We start from the raw sequence: 23,117 nt of genomic DNA on the forward strand, positions 1-23,117 counted from the left end.
AAGGCTGAATGCTTAAGTTTTTAGTTGCAATCAGATTCTCATATATTTTGAATTTGTCAACAATATACTATCATCTCCACTAAGTATTTAATATCATTTCCCTTTTCCTTCGTTATATTTTCCCCCTTTCTACCATGATTTCCCCTTTTTGTGGAGATACTTATGCTTTTTTCAGAGTTAATTTATATTGTTAATATCCAGCCATAGAATCTGTGTTTATCTACTCATTTTTTAACTGTAATTTAACCTAATTCTAGGAAATCAGGAGTGAAGCCACATGTTTAGAATTCCTATTAGCTAAATATATATATGTATGTATATATATGTATATATAATGTTATTATATATGGCATTGATATATACATATACATACATACATACATACATACATATATATATATATATATTCCTTCTGGGTTCTGGGGGTAAGTGATTCATCTTAAAAAAGACCACACACTCTAGAAACACAACGGCTTTGCCAGCATTTTATTTTAAAGGATCAAAAATAAATACTGCATACACACACACAGGGGAACAAATTCATTGACATTTGTGTTTTCCAATGCACACTTTCAATACATGGCACCTTCATCTTCTTTATTTAGAAAATAGATTGTTATTGGTCCGTAACTGGTATGAACAGTCTCTGTGACTCTGGCAAATAACCAGGAGCCAAGTCCATATAATAAAGTTGGAATACCTAGAAAACAAATGAACATGTTACTCAAGAAGATCAGTACTTATAATCATGTACTAACATATGTCATGTTACCGAGCCTGTAACAACAGTCTTCAGCAATGTTAACATAAAGCTTTAGAAACAGAAATGACCTGACACTCACTAGGATTACTACAGAGCTGGACTTTATCTCTTTATGAAACATAGTCGCAATTACATGAGCCTAGATTTTTAAAACCATTAGATAAGACTGATAGAAATTTTAATGTAAAGCATTTGCTTAATTTATTATCTTCAATTAATTATAAAGTAATTTTATATTCTTCTCACAAATAAGCAAATAGGGAAGAATATCCATTAATTTGGTTGTAAATGTCCCTGATTATTGGCCTTAAGCTAAAATTACTAGGTCCACAAGTAATTACTAGGTTATTCTTCAAGTTACATAGGAACACTGATGGGTAAAGAAATATTTGTATGACTTAGAAACTGGGTTAAACAACTGTCTTCAAAAACCTAAGGCACAACCCAACTTTTAAAAAGATTTTAGAGTTATCAGCATGACAAAAAAACACTCTCACTATCGATTTTATAATTGATTTGAAGACAATCTCATTTTATTTTATCTGCCTGGACTTAAACAGATCTCTGTTTCTCTCCTTTTCTGAACACTGCTACTAATAAGGTTTCCATTTTATTTTAGATTTAACAGCTGTTGTTATATATCAAACTAAACACATACTATCCATAAATATGGATTCATATGTATATGACAGCATGTTGGATGCAAAACAGACTTCCATAATTCTTATCTTTTAAGGCACTTGTTTAAAATCACTGCCTATTAACATATTTAAAAATACACATATATATCTGTGTGTATATAAAACCACAGGCATAGAGATCAAAAACAAATATTGTAGGCCCTACACAAGTATTAATTTTATTGCTTCCATGTGGGAACTGGGCCGAAAGACAATTCAAAAAGATAACTGCTCATTTGGAAAATCTCTTTCTTTCTAGTTAACAGAGAAACCAACACACACTCGAGACTGATCAAACTGCTCATTTTTTCTTCTTTCACTGTAGGACGATCTTCACCGTTACGCTCCCTTTGAGTAAGTGTGTTGGAACACTCTGGGATGCCAGAGATAGTAGGAGAGCTATCACCAGCTGGCAGTGTGACTGTGGGTGAGGCTGTGGGACTGTGGGAGCCTGATGCCTCCTGTTCAGGCATTTTTCTACCTTTAGGAACATACCAAGGTTCAATTTGGTATTTATTACCACAGAATCCCCTAGAACTCCTATGGAATTTTCTACAGTACACTGCGACCTGTGCCCTCGTTATACCCCCAAAGAATCTCAAATGTCTCAAGGGACTGTCATAAAAATAAATCCTCAAAAAGTATAGTGATAGAGCTATTTGCAAATCACTCATCCAAAAAGAAAAAAAACCCAGTGGTATGTGGTCAGAAGGCAGAGGGTCAAGAGAAGACCAGGACAAGGTAGGCATAAGTAAAAGAGGAGTGAGGGGTACAAGCTCAAATAAGAAATGAATTGCAATATGAAACTACCAACCCAAAATCTGAAAATCGCTGGGGATGAGGAATTTTAAAAGGCCCTCAAAGCAGTTATTAGTTTTCTATCCATACTGGGAGTAAGATAAAAATAATATGCCTTTTAAACCAACACTAAAGATTGAATTGGTGGAATGGTAGTGACCCTGAGAATTATATTTTATGGTATTAATCATGGCTTTCAGTTAAATACTCTTTTAAAATATATACTTTTAAAAACAAATCATACAAGTAAATTCTCCCAGATAAAATTTAAAAACTGGTTAATGGTTATTGGTTTAGTAACAATGGCGTGCAGGAGCCATTATCAGTCTTGCTTATTGATAGTGGTCAGAATTGATAAGGGAATCAGAATTCTGTAGTTTCTCTCCTGGAATGAATGAGGTTTTTAGGGTTTTTCACCCTAGAATGAAGAGAATAGTGCACAAATGAGGAAGATTTGGTGCCTCTGTGTTTTCCACATTAAAAAATTTTAGTCAGTATGTTTTGAAATCAAAATCTTTAAGATTCCATGAAATAATAAAATTCAGATTACTGAAGATCAAAACAAACTTGAGAAACAGTTCTTTGTATGATCATTCATTTTAAGTTAACTGAACAGTAGGTAAACTACTGTTGAATTAAGAACTTAAAACAATTGGAACTTTATAGTAAGGCTCCGATAACCCAGCCATTCCAGTGGTGAGTTGCTTTCCTTAAATCGTAATCTATTTCCCAGCAGGATACTCAGGCTGATAAACCATCAGGAAAATGTCAGCTCCACTGAAGGGAAGGTGGAGGAGAAAGGGAACAAATGAGTCAACAGAAATCCTTAGTATTCACAAAATGGAAAATTAATTATTCTGATTACTACTCATTTACAAAGGAAGACAAGGAATAAAATCCTTTGTATTCTTATTCCCAGCCAGGGACTTGATCCAGATGGGCAAACTGTACCCTCGCCAGCTAGGATCCTCTTACTTAATTCATATTTCTCTTACTTCAGACAAAAAATAAAAACCAAAATTACTAAATTGGTTTTTAGTAAAGTCCAGAAAAGGGTTTCAGAGTAAGCCAAGTTGTAGCACAGCATACAGGAACACTTTCTCTGCTATACTTACAGACTTTCTAAAAGCCCACTGTTAAATCACTATTTTATATTAAAAAACAAAGAAAGAACCAACAACAAAAAACCCTACATCTGTTGTATTTCTGAAAAGGTTTTACTTTTCTGTGTGGGAAGTGTTTTTTTTTTTTCTTCTTTTGATGTCTTAATGACCTACAGCTAAAAGATAAACCCTTAGTCATGACAGGTATCTTTAAGGAAATGTTTATTTTAACCTGTGACATTTTATATAAGGGATTCAGCCTATATAGTTTACCTATGGCTTGACCTGCTAGGGTTTCTTTTATTATTAATTTTATTTTTTTACAGTCTAGCTGTTGCCCTCCTCCTGGTCCCCCTCCCACAGTTCCTCATCCCATTTCTCCTCCTGGCCTACTAGTTTTCCTAACCTATATCTCAGTATTTGGAAAAGAATGACTCCTGCCAATTCTGAAAATAATAAAATAAACTCATTTCACAAATCTAATTTGTTAGCATTTTGGCTTTTCCCATAGTTTCATACCAACCTCAGGATTAGTTGACATACACTGTATAGAGTGGATCAAACAAGTTATGAGACACATTGGTGTATAATCTCCTTCCTGGATTTTCCAGGGGGACAATGGCTCAAAAATCCCGTAAGTGCTATTTGAGTTATTATAAGCAGAAATGCCCATGCTTTATTAAATTGAATGAACTACCAGACTATATGTAACACTAGTACGGCTACACAGAGTTTAGTGTTAATTTTGGATTGAAAAAAAAAAAAAAACTATTTGGAGGGGGAGGGTGAAGGGGATAGGGGATTTTCGGAGGGGAAACTAGGAAAGGGGATAACATTTGAAATGTAAATAAAGAAAATAATCTAATAAAAAAGTTAATAAATCCCTAGACAGCAATATTTAAAAAAAAACTATTTGGATTATACTGGTTCTGCTTCCTTGTATAGAGTTTGAGTGACTGACATCTAAGTTAATATTTTTTTTAGCAGCTATTAATAGGTCCGAAACATCTTGAGGACTTGAATTTTTCCCTAATCTATAAAATGCTGTCACATCTACAATCCGTGATATTGACTCTTCTGCCATTAGACCACAGAACACACACATCTAGCAGGAGGACCGTCAGAATTAGATTATCTTCAGGAATATAGATACTAAAGGATCTTAAAAGACAGCATCTTTTAAGTCTAGCACCTGAGAAAATATGATGTCTGGAGAGAACCTACTGCTTTTAGCAAAACACAATTGCTGAGATTTCACAGAAAGACAAAGAAACTTTAAAAGTCCGTCCAGTTTTTTGTCCTCCAAAGGCTCTTGGTGATGAGCGCGGGAATGACTCTTGCTAAGCAACTTCGGAGCCACTGTCGGGACTCACTCCTCGCTGCCCTGGGCAGGGTTCTCCCGGGTGGACAGTGGCAGGGCACGACCTCAGGGGTGCTGCAAGCAGCCCACCGGGGATGCGAAGGGCCGGCCCTGGAGAGCGAGCAGCGTGCTTGTGGGCCAGCGGCCGCCCTGGGATGGAGGAGTGCCTGGGTCAGACGAGGGCGCCGCCACTCACCCAGGTTGATGACCTTGAGCGCGGTGAAGAAGCGGTCCTGCGGGGCCAGGTCCTGCCAGGGCGCCTTGGAGCAGTGGTACTTGATGAAGGGGAAGCAGCCGGTGCGCAGGACGTGGTAGTTGGCGCCCAGCACCGGCCAATTGAAGTGCGACAGGCCGAACTGGTCGTTGTGGACCGCACTGTAGGGCACGCAGAAGGAAGTCCAGTGCGGCAGCCGCCGCTGCAGCAGGTGCTGCGTCAGCACCTCCGAGGCGCGGGGCTTCGGGCGGGAGGCGGCGCCCGAGGCCCAGGGCCGGCACAGCAGCAGCCGCAGCGTAGCCTCGTGGGCCCTCCGCAGGGCCTCCATGGCCGGGGCACGCCGGGGAGCCGGCCCTGGGCCCCTGGGGCCGGGCCTCTGGGGGCGGGGTCAGGCGAGTGTGCGCATGCGTGTTCCCCTCACCACCCTAGGCCAGGGCGGGGGACACCCAGCGGGCAGCGCGCGGGTGAGAGCGCCTTGAGGTGCGGCGCGTGCGCACAGGACGGGACGGGAGGGCGGAGCGACTGCGCAGATCAGGAAAATTGTCACCTCTGGCCTCAGGTAACCTCGGAGCAGGGAGACAATGTTAAAACAATCCTCCACAGCGACAAACCCGGTCTGGCTGTCAGGCGCTGGGCTCCAGGGAAATCCTCAGGGATGCTGAGGTGCTTGAGGTGTGCACAGGAAAGTGAGCTGACACCAAGGCCTGGCCTTTGCCCGGGCTGGACGCTTGGTGACCTCAGACTGCACGTATGTGCAGATGTCCTCACAGTCGTGTTCACTGTCCAGACTGAATCCTACCTAGATAGTGCAAGATAGGGTCCCAAGCCAGATGTGGCGCTTGCCTGGAATCACAGCCCTGAAAAGGCTGAGATGTGAGGATGGGGAGGTGGAGGCCAGCCTGGGCTACATAGAAGAGCAAGTCTCAACTGCCTCCCTGTCCCCGCACCACCACCCCCAAAACCCGAAAAGCAGTCCTATGTTTTCTCATTTAGTGCCCTAAAGCTCAGAAAAACTTCCCTCCTGAGAACACAGTAAATACTAGGACCGGAATTGGCAGTCACCAACCTTTAACAATCTCAGTTACCCATGAAAGTGTAAGGGAAGCATTTCTCAGACTTTCTGCTAGCATACAACCTCATGTCTAAAGTATCATTACTCTTATATGTCCTCAATTTTTGTGGGGAGAATGAGTAAATAGGATGAGGTTTCTGGAAAGTACCATATGCAAATGAAGTAATTCTCTGTGTTGGAACTATATAACAATTATTTGCTGAAAATTCAAGAAGGATGTAGAATAGTGTGATGTTTAAAGAAGATTTGTTTATTTTGTGTATACAAGTGCTCCATTTTCATGCACACCAGAAGAGGAAATCAGATCCCATTACAGATGGTTGTGAGTCACCATGTGGTAGCTGGGAATTGAACTCAGGTCCTCTGGAAGGGCAGCCAATGCTCTTAACCACTGAGCCATCTCTCCAGCAACATTTTTGTTTTTATAGTCACCAGTTTTGGGTTAGTCAACATTGAGTTCATTCCACAAATATGTTAAATATTTAGGGGGGTTTTGCAGTCATGCAAATAGTTTGAACTTTATAAGATTCTCTATTAGATATCGATTTTTAAAGAAAGATTAGGTGAAGTCATGATATATTTGATATGCAGAATAGCTAGGAGGACTATTGAAGGGAGGTAGGGAGCTGCAGCAGAACTGTCATTTTCAAAGTAAAGTTTTAAAAGCAATGGAGCCCTTTTTCAGACAAAATCTGTCACAGAATTCTAACATATAAAGAAAATTATAAACACAATGTGTTTATTTCTAAACATTTATAAAATTAATTTTTTAATAGTAGTTTCATAGGTAAAGTGGCACCACAACAGAATCACAGCTAGTTTGTTGCCTTGGTTTTGCTGTTCTTGAGTAGGGAGGGGAGCACTGGGCTTTCAGCACTGGTTTGTTGCTGTTGTTTTGTATTGCAAAACAGTGACAATTAAACTGCCATTTCGTTTCCTGGATTTTCTGCTTTGGCTCTATATTATTCAGAAAAATCCTGATCTTTCCAGAAAAACTAACTTTTTAAAATAAAAGTAGAATTTTTTTTTTAATGATTTACCTTAAAGGTGAGCAATGCTTCTGTTATTTATATTTTTAAATGGCAGCAGAAGACTAATTATGAGAACTACACAAAATTAACCTAACATCAGATTAACAAGTGGTCAGTTTGCATATATACATATATATATATATAACTCTCCTAGAAATCATTAAGGAAAAGACAATCCAATAGAAAGAGAAAGAAACGGACGTATCAGAAGTGAAGACATTCTGGTATGAAATAAATGTGTAAAAGAGGCATAATTTCAACCATCATTGAGAAGTAGAGAATCAAGTCACACTACAGTACGTCACATACCCTTGGAAACGGCCAAAGTAGAAAAGACAGAAAATTGTAAGGGTTTATGAGGATATGGAGCAAGTTTTTCTGAAGTGGAACAATTGGAATTCTTCATTTTTAAGACTTGTTTTTTTATATTTTCAATGTTTGTGCATTTTGACCGCCTGTATGTCTATGTGCCATGAACATGTCTTGTGCTGGTAGAAGCCATCAGATCAGTTGGGAATGGAATTCCTGCTGTTTGGGAATCACTGTGTTGGGAACTGAACTCTGATCCCCTGAAAGAACAGCCAGTGTTTTTAACCCTGAGCCCTTAATTGGAATTCTTATTACACTGCTGGCAGTCACTCTGGCAATGTTGTGTTTTCCACCCTGCCCTGTGTGTGTACATGCATGTGAGTGCCTGTGAGTGCGTGTGTGTATATGTGTGTGTGTGTCTGTGTTTGTTTGACAGTCTTGTTACACTTCTCAGGCTGACTTTGAACTTGCTATGCTCTCACCTCAGCCTCACATACATGGCTTTGACAGATATATTATAGGTGACACAGACTTTGTACTACTACTAGCTCTATACTTATATTGTTTTATCTGAACTACCATAACAAAGTGTCATTCACTGGCTGGTTTTAAACAATAGAAATTGATTTCTAATAAGGACCATACAAGGTATTGACCAATTTGTCTCCTCTGAGGGGTTTCTTTCTGGCTTACAGATAGCCTTATCCTGGTATCCTCATATGGACCTACTTTTTACAATTCTTGTCAGATTTCAGCTCCACCTTGGTGATTTTTTTTTTAACCTATAGCACCTCCTCTCAGGCCCTATGTCCAAATGTAGTCATGCTAGGATTGGGTCTTCAACATATGAGCTTAGGTGTATGAAGAGGGAAACACATATAATCTGTAACAATATCTAACATAAATTGTGCATGTATGTTTTTCAAAGCACATGTACTAGAATATTCAGAGCATACTATATATATTAGTGATATTTGATCTGTGAATTACATGTATCAATTATATGTCCATGTTTTTTCATGTTATTAGTGTTTTTAGTTGTTCAGGCCATATTCACACTTCAGGCATCCTAAGCAACTGTTCTACTGTTAAGCTACATCTCCAACCATTAGTGTTAGTGTTTATCAGGGAAAATTTTATTAGAAAAAAAAAATCTCTTTAGACCTAATCTTGTGTGTGTATCCACATTACTTATTTTCATGTTGTTTTGGGTCTTTTTGATGTTTGCTTTTTTGTTTGTGCTTTGAGACAAGGTCTCAATGTATTCCACAGGCTAAACTCAGACTTCAGAGCTGAAACAGCCCTGCCACCTCAGCCTTTCAATTAGCTTGAACTATAGGTGTGTATCACTACACCCAGCTCTCATGTCATTCTTACAACCTTACAGTGAGATCCTGATTTACTTCTGTGAAGTAGTCCCCCACTACCTGAACTTAGTTGTCCACGACCAACAAGAAGAGAGAGTGTGGTATAAGCTATTTAGAGAAAGCAAGATGACGTTTACATAACTTATTAAAGTTTATTATTAGAATTGTTATATTTACATTAATAAATTACCAATTTATTTATAAATTAATATTTTTGATTAAAACATATGTATAGGAAAAGGCAAGACAAAAAGGGTTCAGTATATCTGAGGTTTCAGATATTTTCTGGTATCTTGGGACTTATCCTCTGTAGATAAGCAAATATCAGTGTATTGTAATAATGTGATGTAACACAGAGCAAGATTAGGATGTAGATGTTAATTCACTTACATTCCCAGAGGAAAAATAAAAGAAATCATGCTACATGCGTATATCAACATATTAGTAAAAGATGGAGGACTTACAAATATGAGATTAAGATGTTTATATTTAAGAATTCATTTAAAATTTCCAGTTCGGGGCTTAATGACTTTTGGTTCAAGGAAGGAGGAGCATGGAAATGATTTTTCCAATTCTTATTTTCGCTTAGTTAGAACATAATCATAGGTAGCCAAAGTAGATTCAGACCCAGGCTTCCTTGACACCAATCTCTGCTAAGTGGCTCAGTGTCCTCTAAGCCAAGCTCAGCACTAAAAACAGTGGACTTAGGTACCTGTCCTGCCAAATGAATCTCAACAGTGGCAAACACTGCTTCCTGCTCCATCCTTTACTTTTACGGCGTCTTGTCAGGACAATCTGTGTGGGATTTATTCAAGGTTCTGTCCATGAGAAAAGTTGATTGAAAAGGAAGGGAATGCTGTATGTTTATCTAGATCTCTATGTTCTGAAGGCTCCCAGGAGTTGGCTGGTTGCTAGGACTCTTCCTGTAAAGAGTTACACTAAGAATTACTCCAGCAAAGTAAGACACAGTTTCATCTGAAAATGCCAGGGGAATTTTACTTCAAAAACCTTTACTGACAAATCATAAATCAGTGAGTACTCTGCTATATTTCCATTATAAAGTGATTCAGGGCCCCTTTAAATACCTCTTTTAGGGTAGTATTTCTTTTTACTCTTGTCTCCCTTTACTGTGATATAAACTCCCTGATATTGCTGTCTCTTTTGAGGCTATGCCAGTGCCTGGCAAATACAGAAGTGGATGCTCATTGTCATCTATTGGATGGGACACAGGGCCCCCAATGGAGGAGCTAGAGAAAGCACCCAAAGAGCTGAAGGGGTCTGCAACCCTATAGGTGGAACAACAATATGAACTACCCAGTACCCCCAGAGCTCGTGTCTCTAGCTGCATATGTAGCAGAAGATGGCCTAGTCAGCCATCATTGGGAAGAGAGGCCCCTTGGTTTTGCAAACTTTATATGCCTCAGTACAGGGTAACGCCAGGGCCATGAAGTGGGAGTGGGTGGGTAGGGGAGCAAGGCGGGGGGGGGGGGGGCGGAGGGGAGGGGCGGGTATAGGGGAATTTGAAATGTAAATGAAGAAAATATCTAATGAAAAATTGGGAAGAAAAAGCAGCTTTCCAGTCTGAAGATCTATGTGTGATTTCTAAAGCTTTGTGACCCCAGTACCTAGGAAAGCTCTTGGCATATTTTAGACACTATTCTTGAATAAATGGGGTGGATAAAGGTGAATATAGTTAGTGTATTGAAGGGATGTTAGAGAAAAGAATATGTACCATGTAGGCTTTAATCTAATGTTAAAGTGTTAATTTGGGCTGTTGAAGAAATTAAACTATAAAATGTATCCAAGATCATCTATCAAAATCAAGTCTAAAAACCCTGGCCTCTGGCTACCAGTGAGCTTTTCATTAAAGGGGTTCTCCTGCCAATGCTTGATGTAGGTCTTGGTGTTCGGAAATCTAGTGGCAAGATATGTTTATACCTTTGTAAACTAGATAACAATATATACTGATAGATAATGGAGTCTATCATATTGGCGTGTTCCTAGGATTGCAAGTCTTTCTTTATACTATGTAGTCAATGTTTTGGGTTGCCTCTGAAAAGATAGCTAGATTTACATTATGTATGGATCATAGTTATAGCCCTGGCTTTTACAGGGAGTCTTACTTTTATAAACAGAAATATTTATGAAAAATCTATAACATTTTTGTAACATGAGTCATTTGCAGATAAAATCTGAAGATGTTTTGGTTCCATTGCTGATCTCCGACTGACAGTGGCTTTTAACCCTTTAGTTCTGTCTGTACTCCCTCCCCAGAATCACTGTCAAGTAGTTAATGATCTATAAACAAATACTGCCCTAAGGGAGCTCTCCATTTAAAGGGACCCTGAATCACTTTATAATGGAAATATAGCAGAGTACTCACTGACTTATGATTTGTCAGTAAAGGTTTTTGAAGTAAAATTCCCCTGGCATTTTCAGATAAAACAGTATCTTAGGATTTTACTGCTGTGAACAGACACTATGACCAAGGCAACTCTTAGAAGGACATTTAGTTGGGGACTTCCCACAGGTTCTGAGGTTCAGTCCATTATTACCATAGTGGGGAGCATGGCAGTATCCAGGCAGGCAAGGTGCTGGAGGAGCTGAAAGTTCTACATCTTGTTCTGAAGGTGAACAGAAGACTGACAAAGCCCACCCCCCACAGTGATGCACTTCCTCCAACAAGGCCATACCCACTACAACAAGGTCATATCTCTTAAGAGTGCCACTCCCTGGGCCAAGCATATTCAAACCACCACAGACAGGATTTTTACTTGTATCTCATCCAACTAAGTTTTTTCCATGTTTCCCCTTTGGAGAAAAACTTTCAAAAAGTTAATATGCATTTATGGTTTTTAGTATATGAAATACCATTTTACATGTATGTCCATCTTTGAGTTTCTTAAGCTAGCAGTGACCACAGAGGGTACTAATATCAATGCCATAATATCTGCCAATATCTGCCAACTGCTAAGTGTCTTAGTTGGCTTGCATCTATTGTCTCATCTAAACAGAACTCCTCAGCAATGTTTCAATTTCTTTATTTCTTTCTATCTTTCTTTTCCTTTCTTTTCTTTTCTTTTTTGTTTTTTTTTTTTGTTTTGTTTTTTGTTTTTTGTTTTTTGAGACAGGGTTTCTCTGTGTAGCCCTGGCTGTCCTGGAACTCACTCTGTAGACCAGGCTGGCCTCGAACTCAGAAATCTGCCTGCCTCTGCCTCCCAAGTGCTGGGATTAAAGATGTGTGTCACCACTGCCTGGCTGCAATGTTTCAATTTCTTATTGCCAAGCTGGAAAAACAATTTCGGGGATTAAGAAGGTAGTGTCAACTGTAGTCACGGAGTGACCTGGTACTAGGGCTGAAACTTGAGCCTCCACAGGCAGAACTGTAATAAACTCAGGATTTGTCCATCGTTCAAAAGTGTCAGTCAGCTAATGCTAGACTCTGATATACATGGAGCTAACACAATGTAACACCTCTGACATGATGCATGATTACTAAGGATACAGGAAATAGCATTCTAGACTCAAATGTGGCTCCCTGAGTCCAGAAAGTTGTCTGGCTCAAAGAAAATCTGGGATAAATCTGGGATATATGATCATTCTTAAACCAAAAGACTGATTTTTTTCAGAATTAGATTAACTGCAAAATTTGCTGCAAACTAAATGTTCATATGCCTATTGAAAAGTATGTTTTAAAATCTTTAAAGTGAGCAGCATCGTGACGTAAGGAGTTGGACACCATGACCTAGAACCACCAATCAAGCCCATGTCAAGTCCAAGTATGACTTTTAGTTGAGATGCCTGAGCTTCTACTGTTTTGTTTTGTTTTGTTTTAATTTTAATTTTTATTTTTTATGTCTGTTTGGGAAAACTTGTAATTTCATTTATATAAAAGTTTAGTTTGTCCAAATTATATTTTTATGGAGAGAGCATCTGGTCATAGTTTAGATGTGTGTGAGTGCTATGTTGCTGTGGACAGTGTGCACATTAGTCTAAGCCAGGATATCAGTGAACCACAGCTTGTGGTTCAGCTCCTCTCTTTTAGTCCTTATTGCTGCTTCTAATAAAGCAAGATGTTAAAGCTAACTGCATGCTCTATTAATTATATGAAGGTGAACTTGAGTCATCTTTGTTACTGAAGATGATTAATAATTACTAGTTCTGCACATGTTTCTAGTGCATTGCAGTAAATAAACAGGGTACATTGTTGGGTAGTAATTGATTAATTAGCACATTTATCCTACACAGCTCAGTGGTCCAAGGATGCTGAGTTTGAGATATTGTTCATAGTTCTTACAGGAAACAAATCTGCTCTATTTTTCAGTTTACTCTTCTGCACACTACTTTTTGTTCTAAATCGAATGCTTAATGGTTCAAAACCTTATAGGTTTATTCAGATAAATCAACTCATGAAAAATTGCAAGTCATAATCTCAGAATCTTGTTTTTGTGTGAACTAGGGTGAAAACTTTTACAAGGCTAATTTTAACATTTAATCTCCCTGGTAAACTGGATCAAATGCTGTGACTATAGGGCACCCCCTCACCATGCAGGAAGTGCTCCTTGAACACCTATGCACAGCAGGGCCCTGGGATCTCATTTGCCTCCCAAGCACATCAAATGAGCTGAGGATTGCAAGTGTCATCAAGTTGGCGCTATGCAGATCCAGGCACATAAACTGTGGAATCCTCAGGAAAGTGTAGCAGTAGGTACCAGTCATCATTTTAACTCTGTGGTCATTCAGGAATTTTTTCTTCTAATTTACTGAGCCAGCAAGTAGTTGAGAGATAGTGTAGTTGAGAGAACTCTGGGCAGGGGTTCAGGAGTCTCATGTTCCTAGCTCTATAATTTTTTTTCTCTCTCTCTGATCTGTGGTCGGACCCAGGACTTCATACTTATTTGTCAAGGACTTTACACTGAAGTTTAACCCCAGCCATACAGCCTTTCTTAAGGAGGCAATGAGCCCATCACTTCCCCTGTTTAGGAATGAAGCAGTGATCCATAAAATGAGTGCATAGCAAAAGGCCCAGACTTCAGGTACAAACAGGCCTAGCCTCGTGTCTAGATGCCATAATTCTAGTTTTACTCTTTTAGACAAATATCTAAACTCTTTACATTTGTGACCTCTTTCCTTGAGTTTATTGTAAGACTCATAAAATGTGAAAATACTTTGAAGCCATATGAAAACCAGGGATTTCCCATATAATTTCTAACCTAAGCTAGTTAGCATTTACACGATGCATTAAATGCCTGTGCACTGGCATTTAACATCAAGAGCTTAAAAATGCCTTTTAGGCTGTTACTGAAACATTTTTGGATAAGAATTTCTGATGTGACTTCATAATTAAATTTTTTAAAAAAAATTGTGTGTCTGTATATGTGTGCACACATACGAGACCAGGTGCCCAAGGGAGCCAGAAGGAGACTTTGTATCTCCTGAAGCTGTAGTCAGAGGCCATTGTGGGATGCCCAGTGAGCGTGCTGGAGACTAAGCTCAGGTCCGCTACAAGAGCACACATCTTAACCTCTGAGTTATCTCTTTAGCGCTGACTCTAAAAATGATTCCTAAAGGAAAAGTCTGAAAAATAGTATGTCTATCTAAAACATTTTATGAAGATAAAATTACGTAGAAATTCAACATGTTTGATGAAAGTACAACTGTGATATATATTAATTGAATAACCTACGATTGATGAGTAATGTTCTAGAAGATATATATGTACATACACATTTCTATATATACATGTCTTCAAGCTTACAATTAATTGGGTGAGATAGACAATAAAAACCAAGTCTATTTTGTAATTAATATGACATGTGATTATCAGGTAACCTATAGAGAAAGAAAGCATGGTAAAGAAACAGAGTAATATTGCTACTACGTTAGGGAGGTGGTCGAGTGAGTTCTACCCAGTCCTGTGAAAGCTGACTGGAGATATGAGTGCTGTAAGGGAGTGACTGGCTATCAAGGAGTATGTGAGTCAGTAGACTGCAATACAGAGGCCCTAGGCCCTGGGAGTAGATTTTTGACAGTAGTTATAACTTTGAATAATCATTGGTATTTAAATTTTTTCTTCTCTATGACTTTCTTCTTTTTAGTTTTTTTATTTTTGAAGAAGCTATGTGACCCTCTTGTGTTTTTTCTTTTAAAATAATATACACAAGCTTTTATAATTGTAAAGATTTTAAAATTAAAACTGCTCTGTGAAGTAATCTTATGAAAAGTGTTTCTAAGTATGTTTAAAAGCTGATAGTATCTCTGTTTTAGTTTTTCTGGTTTTAATGCCAAAAATCTCTTAACTGATCATGAGACATTTACAAAGGGAGTTTTGTTTTGTTTGTTTGTTTGTTTGTTTGTTTGTTTTTGCCTTGGCAGAAAAGTGCAAAAGAGCCAATCATAGTGGTACATGTCTTTTAATCCCAGCACTCTAGAGGCAGAAGCAAATATATCTCTGTAGGTTCAAAGCCAGCCTGATCTGCAAAGCAAGTTCCAGGCCAGTCAGGGCTACAGAGTGAGATATTAGGGGAAAAAAAAGTGTTTTAGGTATAATTTATGTCCTGACAATCACTGTTCTCCTACGAGATTGCTAGAGAGTTGTCTTCTTCCTAGGTCCCTTCTCAGGCTTTGGTCCATGGATGTCAGAGCACAGAGTAGTGGCCCAGGACACACAGGGACATGTTAGGATGCTATGAAAAGATGGAAGCAGAGGTGTCAGCCAGTACTAGTTTTACCACCAACATTACACATCTCGTGGATGTAGTCATTAGGGACTAATTCATCTACATAGAAAATAGAATCTAATCAAATACATCATCTTTTTAAAATACAGTTATATGATAAAGAAAAGATCAGAGGTAACATTTCAGCTCTTCATTCTGTTATTTTATGTCTGTTATTTTATCAGACATAAAATAACAATATGCTATGATTTGTACAGGGACAAAAATTCCCAGGTAATTATTTTATTCTAATTTGTAGTCCATCTGACTAAACCAAGGTATTCTGGTAGAGTGTATATTTATTTATTTATTTATTTATTTATTTATATTAGGTATTTATTTCATTTACATTTCCAATGCTATCCCAAAAGTCCCCCACAGGCTCCCCCACCCACTCCCCACACGCTCCCCCACCCACTCCCCCACCCACCCACTCCCACTCCTTGGCCCTGGCGTTGCCCTGTACTGAGGCATATTAAGTTTGCACGACCAATGAGTGAGCCTCTCTTTCCACTGATGGCCGACTAGGCCATCTTCTGATACATATGCAGCTAGAGACATGAGCTCCAGGGGTTACTGGTTAGTTCATATTGTTGTTCCACCTATAGAGTTGCAGATCCCTTTAGCTCCTTGGTTACTTTCTCTAGCTCCTCCATTGGGGGCCCTGTGATCCATCCAATAGCTGACTGTGAGCATCCACTTCTGTGTTTGCTAGGCCCCGGCATAGTCTCACAAGAGACAGCTATATCTGGGTCCTTTTAACAAAATCTTGTTAGTGTATGCAATGGTGTCAGCGGTTGGAAGCTGATTATGGGTTGGATCCCCGGATATGGTAGTCTCTAGATGGTCCATCCTTTTGTCTCAGCTCCAAACTTTGTCTCTGTAACTCCTTCCATGGGTGCTTTGTTCCCAATTTTAAGAAGGGACAAAGTGTCCACACTTTGGTCTTCGTTCTTCTTGAGCTTCAGTTATTTAGCAAATTGTATCTTATATCTTGGGTATTCTAAGTTTGTGGGCTAATATCCACTTATCAGTGAGTACATATTGTGTGAGTTCTTTTGTGATTGGGTTACCTCACTCAGGATGATGCCCTCCAGGTCCATCTGTTTGCCTAGGAATCACCATGTCTGACCTAAAGCTGTACTAGAGAGCAATTGTGATAAAAACTGCATGGTACTGGTATAGCGATAGACAAGTAGACCAATGGAATAGAATTGAAGACCCAGAAATGAACCCACAAACCTATGGTCACTTAATCTTTGACAAGGGAGCAAAAAGCATCCAGTGGAAAAAAGCATTTTCAACAAATGGTGCTGGCACAACTGGTGGTTATCATGTAGAAGAATGCGAATTGATCCATTCCTATCTCCTTGTACTAAGGTCAAATCTAAGTGGATTAAGGAACTCCACATAAAACCAGAGACACTGAGACTTATAGAGGAGAAAGTAGGGAAAAGCCTCAAAGATATGGGTACAGGGGGAAAATTCCTGAATAGAACAGCAGTGGCTTGTGCTGTAAGATCGAGAATCGACAAATGGGACCTCATAAAATTACAAAGCTTCTGCAAGGCAAAAGACACCGTCAATAAGACAAAAAGGCCACCAACAGATTAGGAAAGGATCTTTACCAATCCTAAATCAGATAGGGGACTAATATCCAATATATATAAAGAACTCAAGAAAGAGGACTCCAGGAAATCAAATAACCCCATTAAAAAATGGGGCTCAGAGCTAAACAAAGAATTCTCACCTGAGGAATACCGAATGGCTGAGAAGCACCTGAAAAAATGTTCAACATCCTTAATCATCAGGGAAATGCAAATCAAAACAACCCTGAGATTCCACCTCACACCAGTCAGAATGGCTAAGATCAAAAATTCAGGTGACAGCAGATGCTGGAGAGAATGTGGAGAAAGAGGAACACTCCTCCATTGTTGGTGGGATTGCAAGCTTGTACAACCACTCTGGAAATCAGTCTGGTGGTTCCTCAGAAAATTGGACATAGTACTACCAGAGGACCCCGAAATACCTCTCCTGGGCATATACCCAGACGTTCCAACCAGTAAGAAGGACACATACTCCACTATGTTCATAGCAGCCTTATTTATAATAGCCAGAAGCTGGAAAGAACCCAGATGCCCCTCAACAGAGGAATGGATACAGAAAATGTGGTACATTTAGAGTGTACATTTATGTCAGTTCGGGCAAAAATTCTTTAAAAATAAAATGTTTCCATTACTTTTGTTGATTAACAATAACTAAAAGTTGAGTCTACAAACTGAATCTCGCCCAAATAAAGACATTATCAACTATCATGTTTAGCTTCTTGTCGAAAGATGTATTTTGCTTTAGTGTAAAGAATACCTTCTATGGTTGAGGAGATAGTCCCATTGATAAAGGGCCTTTCTTGCTAACATGAAGACCCGAGTTTGGCCCCCAGAACCCATGTTTAAAAGTATACAAAGGGGTTGGGGGTGGTGGTGGTGGTAGAACACACTTGTAATCCAGTACTGGAGGGGCAGAGACAGGACAGTCCCTAGGCTGCTCACTGACTAACCAGTGATGAGTTCCAGGCCAGTGAGAGACCTTGTCTCAAGGAAAAAATGGGGAGTGCAGCTAAGGAACAATACCCAATGTTAGCCTTTGGCTTACACACACACACACACACACACACACACACACACACACACACACACACACACAGAGAGAGAGAGAGAGAGAGAGAGAGAGAGAGAGAGAGAGAGAGACTTCCATCAGAAAAAATGTGTGCATTTTAACGAGGTATTTCAAAGCCAATACAAATTTAACTATTTGATAATCACAGCCCATTGGGTAATAGATGAGAAAGATTAAGAAGCTATACAATTACAAAAATAAGCTCAAAATATCTTTATCCATTGCTTCTAATAAATGAAAGAACAATGCCAGAAAGAGAAAAACCCACCTTTTTCTGTGGCATGTAAAAGTATGTCTTTCTAATGCTTTGATGATGGAAGCATAGGACCATCAAATTCTCGAGCTGGAAGGAAGCAAACACCAGCTACGTTTCCTACTTTATGAACTAGGAAACTCATGGCTAGAGAGGAGAAAGCACTGTTTGTTAATAAATAGATGGGACCAAAACCACACTAAGACATAACAAATCTAAAGCAGATGCCGTATATATTCCATACTACTTACAATTTGTGAACACCAGATCAACATTATTGTGTCCTTCAAAATCCTTAGGGCGTGGGGAGTGGGACCATTTTCCTGTTAATGCAGTCTCTATTTGGGCAGGTATAACACAAAAGTCATGGTGTGGAATGAATTCTAGAAGGGAGGAAGAATGGTACGCTTAGAATTAAAACAGTTTCCATAGTGCTGAGGAACTTGGCATTACTCTCTGGTAGCATCCTTAGCCGCTTGGAGCTGGGTGGTGGTGATAAGGTTTTCAGGCTGTCACCCATAGCTCATTATCACTTGAGATAGTACACCTTTTATATGTTTGTATGCATTTCTGTGTAAACCTTTCCCATACAATTAGATTGTTTCGTTTTTTTCCATTAATGTCACACAGGTTCATTGTGCAACAGGAAAAAACAACCAAACAAACAAACCATGATCCCATCGTTAAGAAGTAGGCATTGTTCCACCATTTCAGTGGTGTTCCTATAGCTTCAACACTGGCTTATGAGGTCTCAAGCACTGACATTATCTGTAAAGCTCAAGGCTTCATCCTGTAGAGTCCAGCTTCTTAAACTTTGAGTTGTGACCCCAAATGAAGTTGCATAATGGAATATGGCGGTAGCAAACCTAAACCTTAATTCAGAATCAAGCACGGACTGGCCTGGGTTTCTGGCAGTGCTTGCTCATTGCATCTCACAGCCTCACTCCACTTTGGTTCTGAGCACAAGACACTGTCAAGCTATGATGTGCCAGTTAATCCAGCCTGGATCATCCCTGCTCAGATTCAAGACGATTGTATGTTATAAGCTGAAGTATTTTTACTATGTGTGCAGAGTTTTCTGTTCTTGCAGAAACGTAAGAGTTTAATTACTGAAAACAAAGACTTTTAATGTCATACTGTCATCTATCAAATGTAAGCACCAAATTAATATCTTTACATTAAATTGTGTTACAAGTATTTGGTTTAAAAATAGTTTGAAGTAAAACATGTTTGAATTGCTTACTTAAATTTCATAAAAATCATTCAATAAATTTGGCTTGGCATTAGGACAGAATTTCCAACAATCTCTGAAATGTCCTAAATACACTTATGCCATTCAGTACTACAAATTTATAAAAAAAAATTGACATAAAAGTATTTGCCTACTTTAAAAATTATTGAAGATGTATGCTTTGCAGTACCAAATGTTAAGCTGATTCAATTCTTTATGTAAAAATAAGAAAATTTGTCTATCTCATTAGTGGGGAAATTTTCTTTCATCTTTAATAAATGGCAAAATTATATGCATATAAATTTAGCATAAGTTGTTGACTTATCAGTAATTTTTTTAATTGACAGGCATATTTTATATACCTGTATGCCCAGAGCTATGTAAAAGTTCTTTGGGTGAAAAGGTGTTAGTAGTGGAAAGAGCTTAGGAAGCCCTGTTCTAGGTATTCCTAGCGCTCCTTACAGTTGCTGGAGAAAGCTCAAGTTTGCTAAAAGAATTTCCTTTTTATTTAGGTAAATACATGAAGCTAGAGCTCCTAACATCCTCCTCTGTGGGAAGCAAGGAGCTTGCATTCCTAAGTGAGCTTCACACGAAACAGCTCCTTTCTTCTTGTTATTTTTCATCTCTTACTCTACTAAGCAGCTTTCTGCTTTCGATTTCATTTTCTTTTCATAATGCCCAGTTACCTCTTTAACAATCAAAATTGATCACAGTTGACATTGGACTCTTACCCCATTGCTGTAACTAGTACAGTCCTGATTAAATATACCCGTATCCACTTTAACCAGTATGTGGTCTTATTTATCTTTAAGACTATTTACAGAGTATAGTTCAATGTTTCAAAGTATGCATTTATCCAAAAACCCATTTACATTTCAACCAGTGACTATTGTCCCTTTATTACCCTCCCACTTCCCCTTGCCCTAGTCCACCCCCAGGCAAGCATTTCCTGCAATTTCTGATTTCTAGAATGTTAAATATGTACACTCTTTCTGTCTGCAGTTGTTCATTCTATGGGAATAGAGATTCTTGTATGCCATCGCGTTTATCAGCATATCATTCTTTCTCATTGCTGAATAGTGTCCCATTGTGTCATATCATTCAGTGGTTTTTTTCTTCATGGGCAATGGGTTCTTTCCAGTTTTTATTTGGAAGTTCTAATAGACTTTTATTGCAAGTACTTCTATTAGCATGGGTTTTCTTTTTCTGTTGGGTAAATACCTACAAGTACAATGGCTAAATTATGTGGTAGGCATAGTAACATATGGTTTCTAATAGTTACATAGAGGTCTTATGGGTTTCATATTTCTCATAAATGGAAATAATCCATAAAAAGACTTGTTGAACATTTATACCATTCATGTTTTTCACTACTGTTGCAAATTATTGGAGTTTGTTGTTTCATCCTTTCCTCCCTTCTTTTCTTGTATGTATGTATGCATGTATATATGAATGTATGGTGGCACCCACACAGAACACATGTATGTATACATAGTGATAACTGCAGACATGAAGCAAAATTTACAGAGTGGCAAAGAAATGTTTTTGAGAAAATCCATTATTCAAAAACAAAATATAAAGCCAGTGGTTGGGAAGATGACTCAGTCAGCAAAGTGCTTACCGTGAAGGCGTGAAGGCCCAGACCCATGGAGTTGTTGTTGTTGTTGTTGTTTTCATTTGTTTTGTTTTTAAAAAGCCAGTCACAGTGGTTAGCCTTGTAATCCAGTGCTGGGAAAGCTGAGACAGGTGGTTACCAGAGGCCTACTGGCCAAGTATGTAGCCTAGCCTACCTGGGGAATTCCAGGCCAGTGAGACAATCTAACTTAAAAGGAAAGATAGACAGTACCTGAACAATGACACCCAGGGTTGACCTCTGGCCTTCACATTTGTATGCATACACGAGTGCCTTCCCAATGCAAACACAGAAAGTGAAAAACTAAAACAAAACCTCCCAAACCTATTTAAAACATTAGTACTAAAGCTGTATTTTCCTGTGCTCTATTTAGGTCGTTTTTACCAACAGATTTGTAAACAGCAGGGACGTGCTTGTTATTTACTGTTTTGGTGTCTTCCCCTCATTTACATAAATACCCCAGAAACCAGCAGTTTAAAACTAATAAAAGCCAAGGCCCTCCATCAAGTGCAATAAAGTTTCACAACCATGAGTTAGATTGTTAGAGAGAAAAATAAACCTGTATATGTAGTTATGAAGGTTTTTTCCCCCCTAGAAAGTGTATAATCACATTTCAAAGTTAGAACTTTCATTTGAAGTAGCAGTGTAATAATAATGCTTAAACATTTATGCAGAATGTTTCATCTTTGAAATACTCTCCCAACATTGCCTATTTAATCTCTGTGGCTTCCCTAAGGAGCAGGTATTAGCATCTGCCATTTATCTAGATGGAATATTGTGGAAGGTATGAGTAGACTAAAGAGAGGGAGAGCTATAACACAAGCTTCCTGACCCTTATTAAGTCTGTGTTTCTTTGGGATGTAGCGCCAAGAAAATACAGCAGGTTTCAAAAAGTGATATAAAAATAGTGCACTTTACCTCAGGCTCTTAGATACAGTGCTGACTATTTTGAGGCATGTACTGTAGAAGGAATAGTGTCTCGGTACATTCTGTGCTGCTATAACAAAATACCCGATGATAGGTTCTTTATAGCAATGAGATGTTTATTTGTTCCTCAGCTACTGGCTACAAAGTCCAAACGACATAATGCCAGCATCTTACTAGGGGCCCCTTGGTTGTATGACAGGAAGGGAAAGGGAAACAAACAGCTGTCTACAGAAGTCAAGCATGTATGGTACCCTTGTTTTATAGCAGGCTTTTGTGAAAAATTAACCCCTTTCTTGGAGGACTGCATTAACTTCATCCAAGGGTGATGCCCTGTGACCTAACTATCTTTCATCAGAGTCTGATCTTCCAGCTCTCAAAACTGTTCCACCTGAGCTAGAGAAAGTACCCAAGGAGCTAAAGGGATCTGCAACCCTATAGGTGGAACAACATGAACTATCCAGTACCCCGGAGCTCTTGACTCTAGCTGCATATGTATCAAAAGATGGCCTAGTCGGCCATCACTGGAAAGAGAGGCCCATTGGACACGCAAACTGTATATGCCCCAGTACAGGGGAACGCCAGGGCCAAAAAAATGGGAATGGGTGGGTAGGGAAGTGGGGGGGGGTATGGGGGAATTTTGGGATAGCATTGGAAAGGTAATTGAGGAAAATATGTAATAAAAAATATTTTAAAAAATTGTTCCACCTGAAGACTAAGCTGTCAGCACACTAATACCATATAATGAAGGGGAAAGGATCCTCGGCACACTCTGTTTGCACCTGCAGTGGATTCAACCAAATGTTTTCTAGTAAGAAAAGCAAAGGCAGGCTCTGGCCATCCCCTCCTGAGCATCCCAGTCTTGTCTAATCTGGGAGATGAGCAGGGCCTAGCCTGGTTAGCACTTGGAAGGGAAAACAGGACAAGCAAATGCTCCCTCTCTCTCTTGCTTCCACCACCACATGATCTCGCCAACTTAGAGTT

General features: G+C 39.0%; 1 protein-coding gene and 1 long non-coding RNA gene across 4 annotated transcripts in view; one reads left to right on the plus strand and one right to left on the minus strand.

Annotated features, from left to right (window-relative positions):
• Positions 1-471: 471 nt before the first annotated feature.
• Positions 472-5,269, minus strand: 2300009A05Rik (RIKEN cDNA 2300009A05 gene). The gene is made up of 2 exons (NM_027090.1): positions 4,901-5,269; positions 472-700 (listed from the first exon to the last, which is right to left on the minus strand). The coding sequence occupies exons 1-2, from the start codon at positions 5,244-5,246 to the stop codon at positions 573-575; spliced, it is 474 nt and encodes a 157-aa protein (NP_081366.1). The 5' UTR covers positions 5,247-5,269; the 3' UTR covers positions 472-572.
• Positions 5,270-5,341: 72 nt separating this feature from the next.
• Positions 5,342-23,117, plus strand: part of Gm16759 — a 134,688-nt gene continuing 116,912 nt past the window's right edge. For all 3 annotated transcript variants that reach the window (XR_003948339.1, XR_379542.4, XR_003948340.1), the window contains exon 1: positions 5,342-5,477. This is a non-coding gene — a long non-coding RNA (predicted gene, 16759). The remainder of the gene's footprint in view (positions 5,478-23,117) is intronic.

The sequence above is a fragment of the Mus musculus genome, chromosome 9 (assembly GCF_000001635.26).
Source record: "Mus musculus strain C57BL/6J chromosome 9, GRCm38.p6 C57BL/6J".
Lineage (NCBI taxonomy): Eukaryota > Metazoa > Chordata > Mammalia > Rodentia > Muridae > Mus > Mus musculus.

Coding starts and splice junctions, on each gene's coding strand:
- 2300009A05Rik (NM_027090.1), bottom strand. CDS start 5,246: ATGGAGGCCCTGCGGAGGGCCCACGAGGCTACGCTGCGGCTGCTGCTG. Junction 701..4,900: donor GCTCAAGGTCATCAACCTGG/GTGAGTGGCGGC, acceptor TTTGTTTTCTAG/GTATTCCAACTTTATTATAT.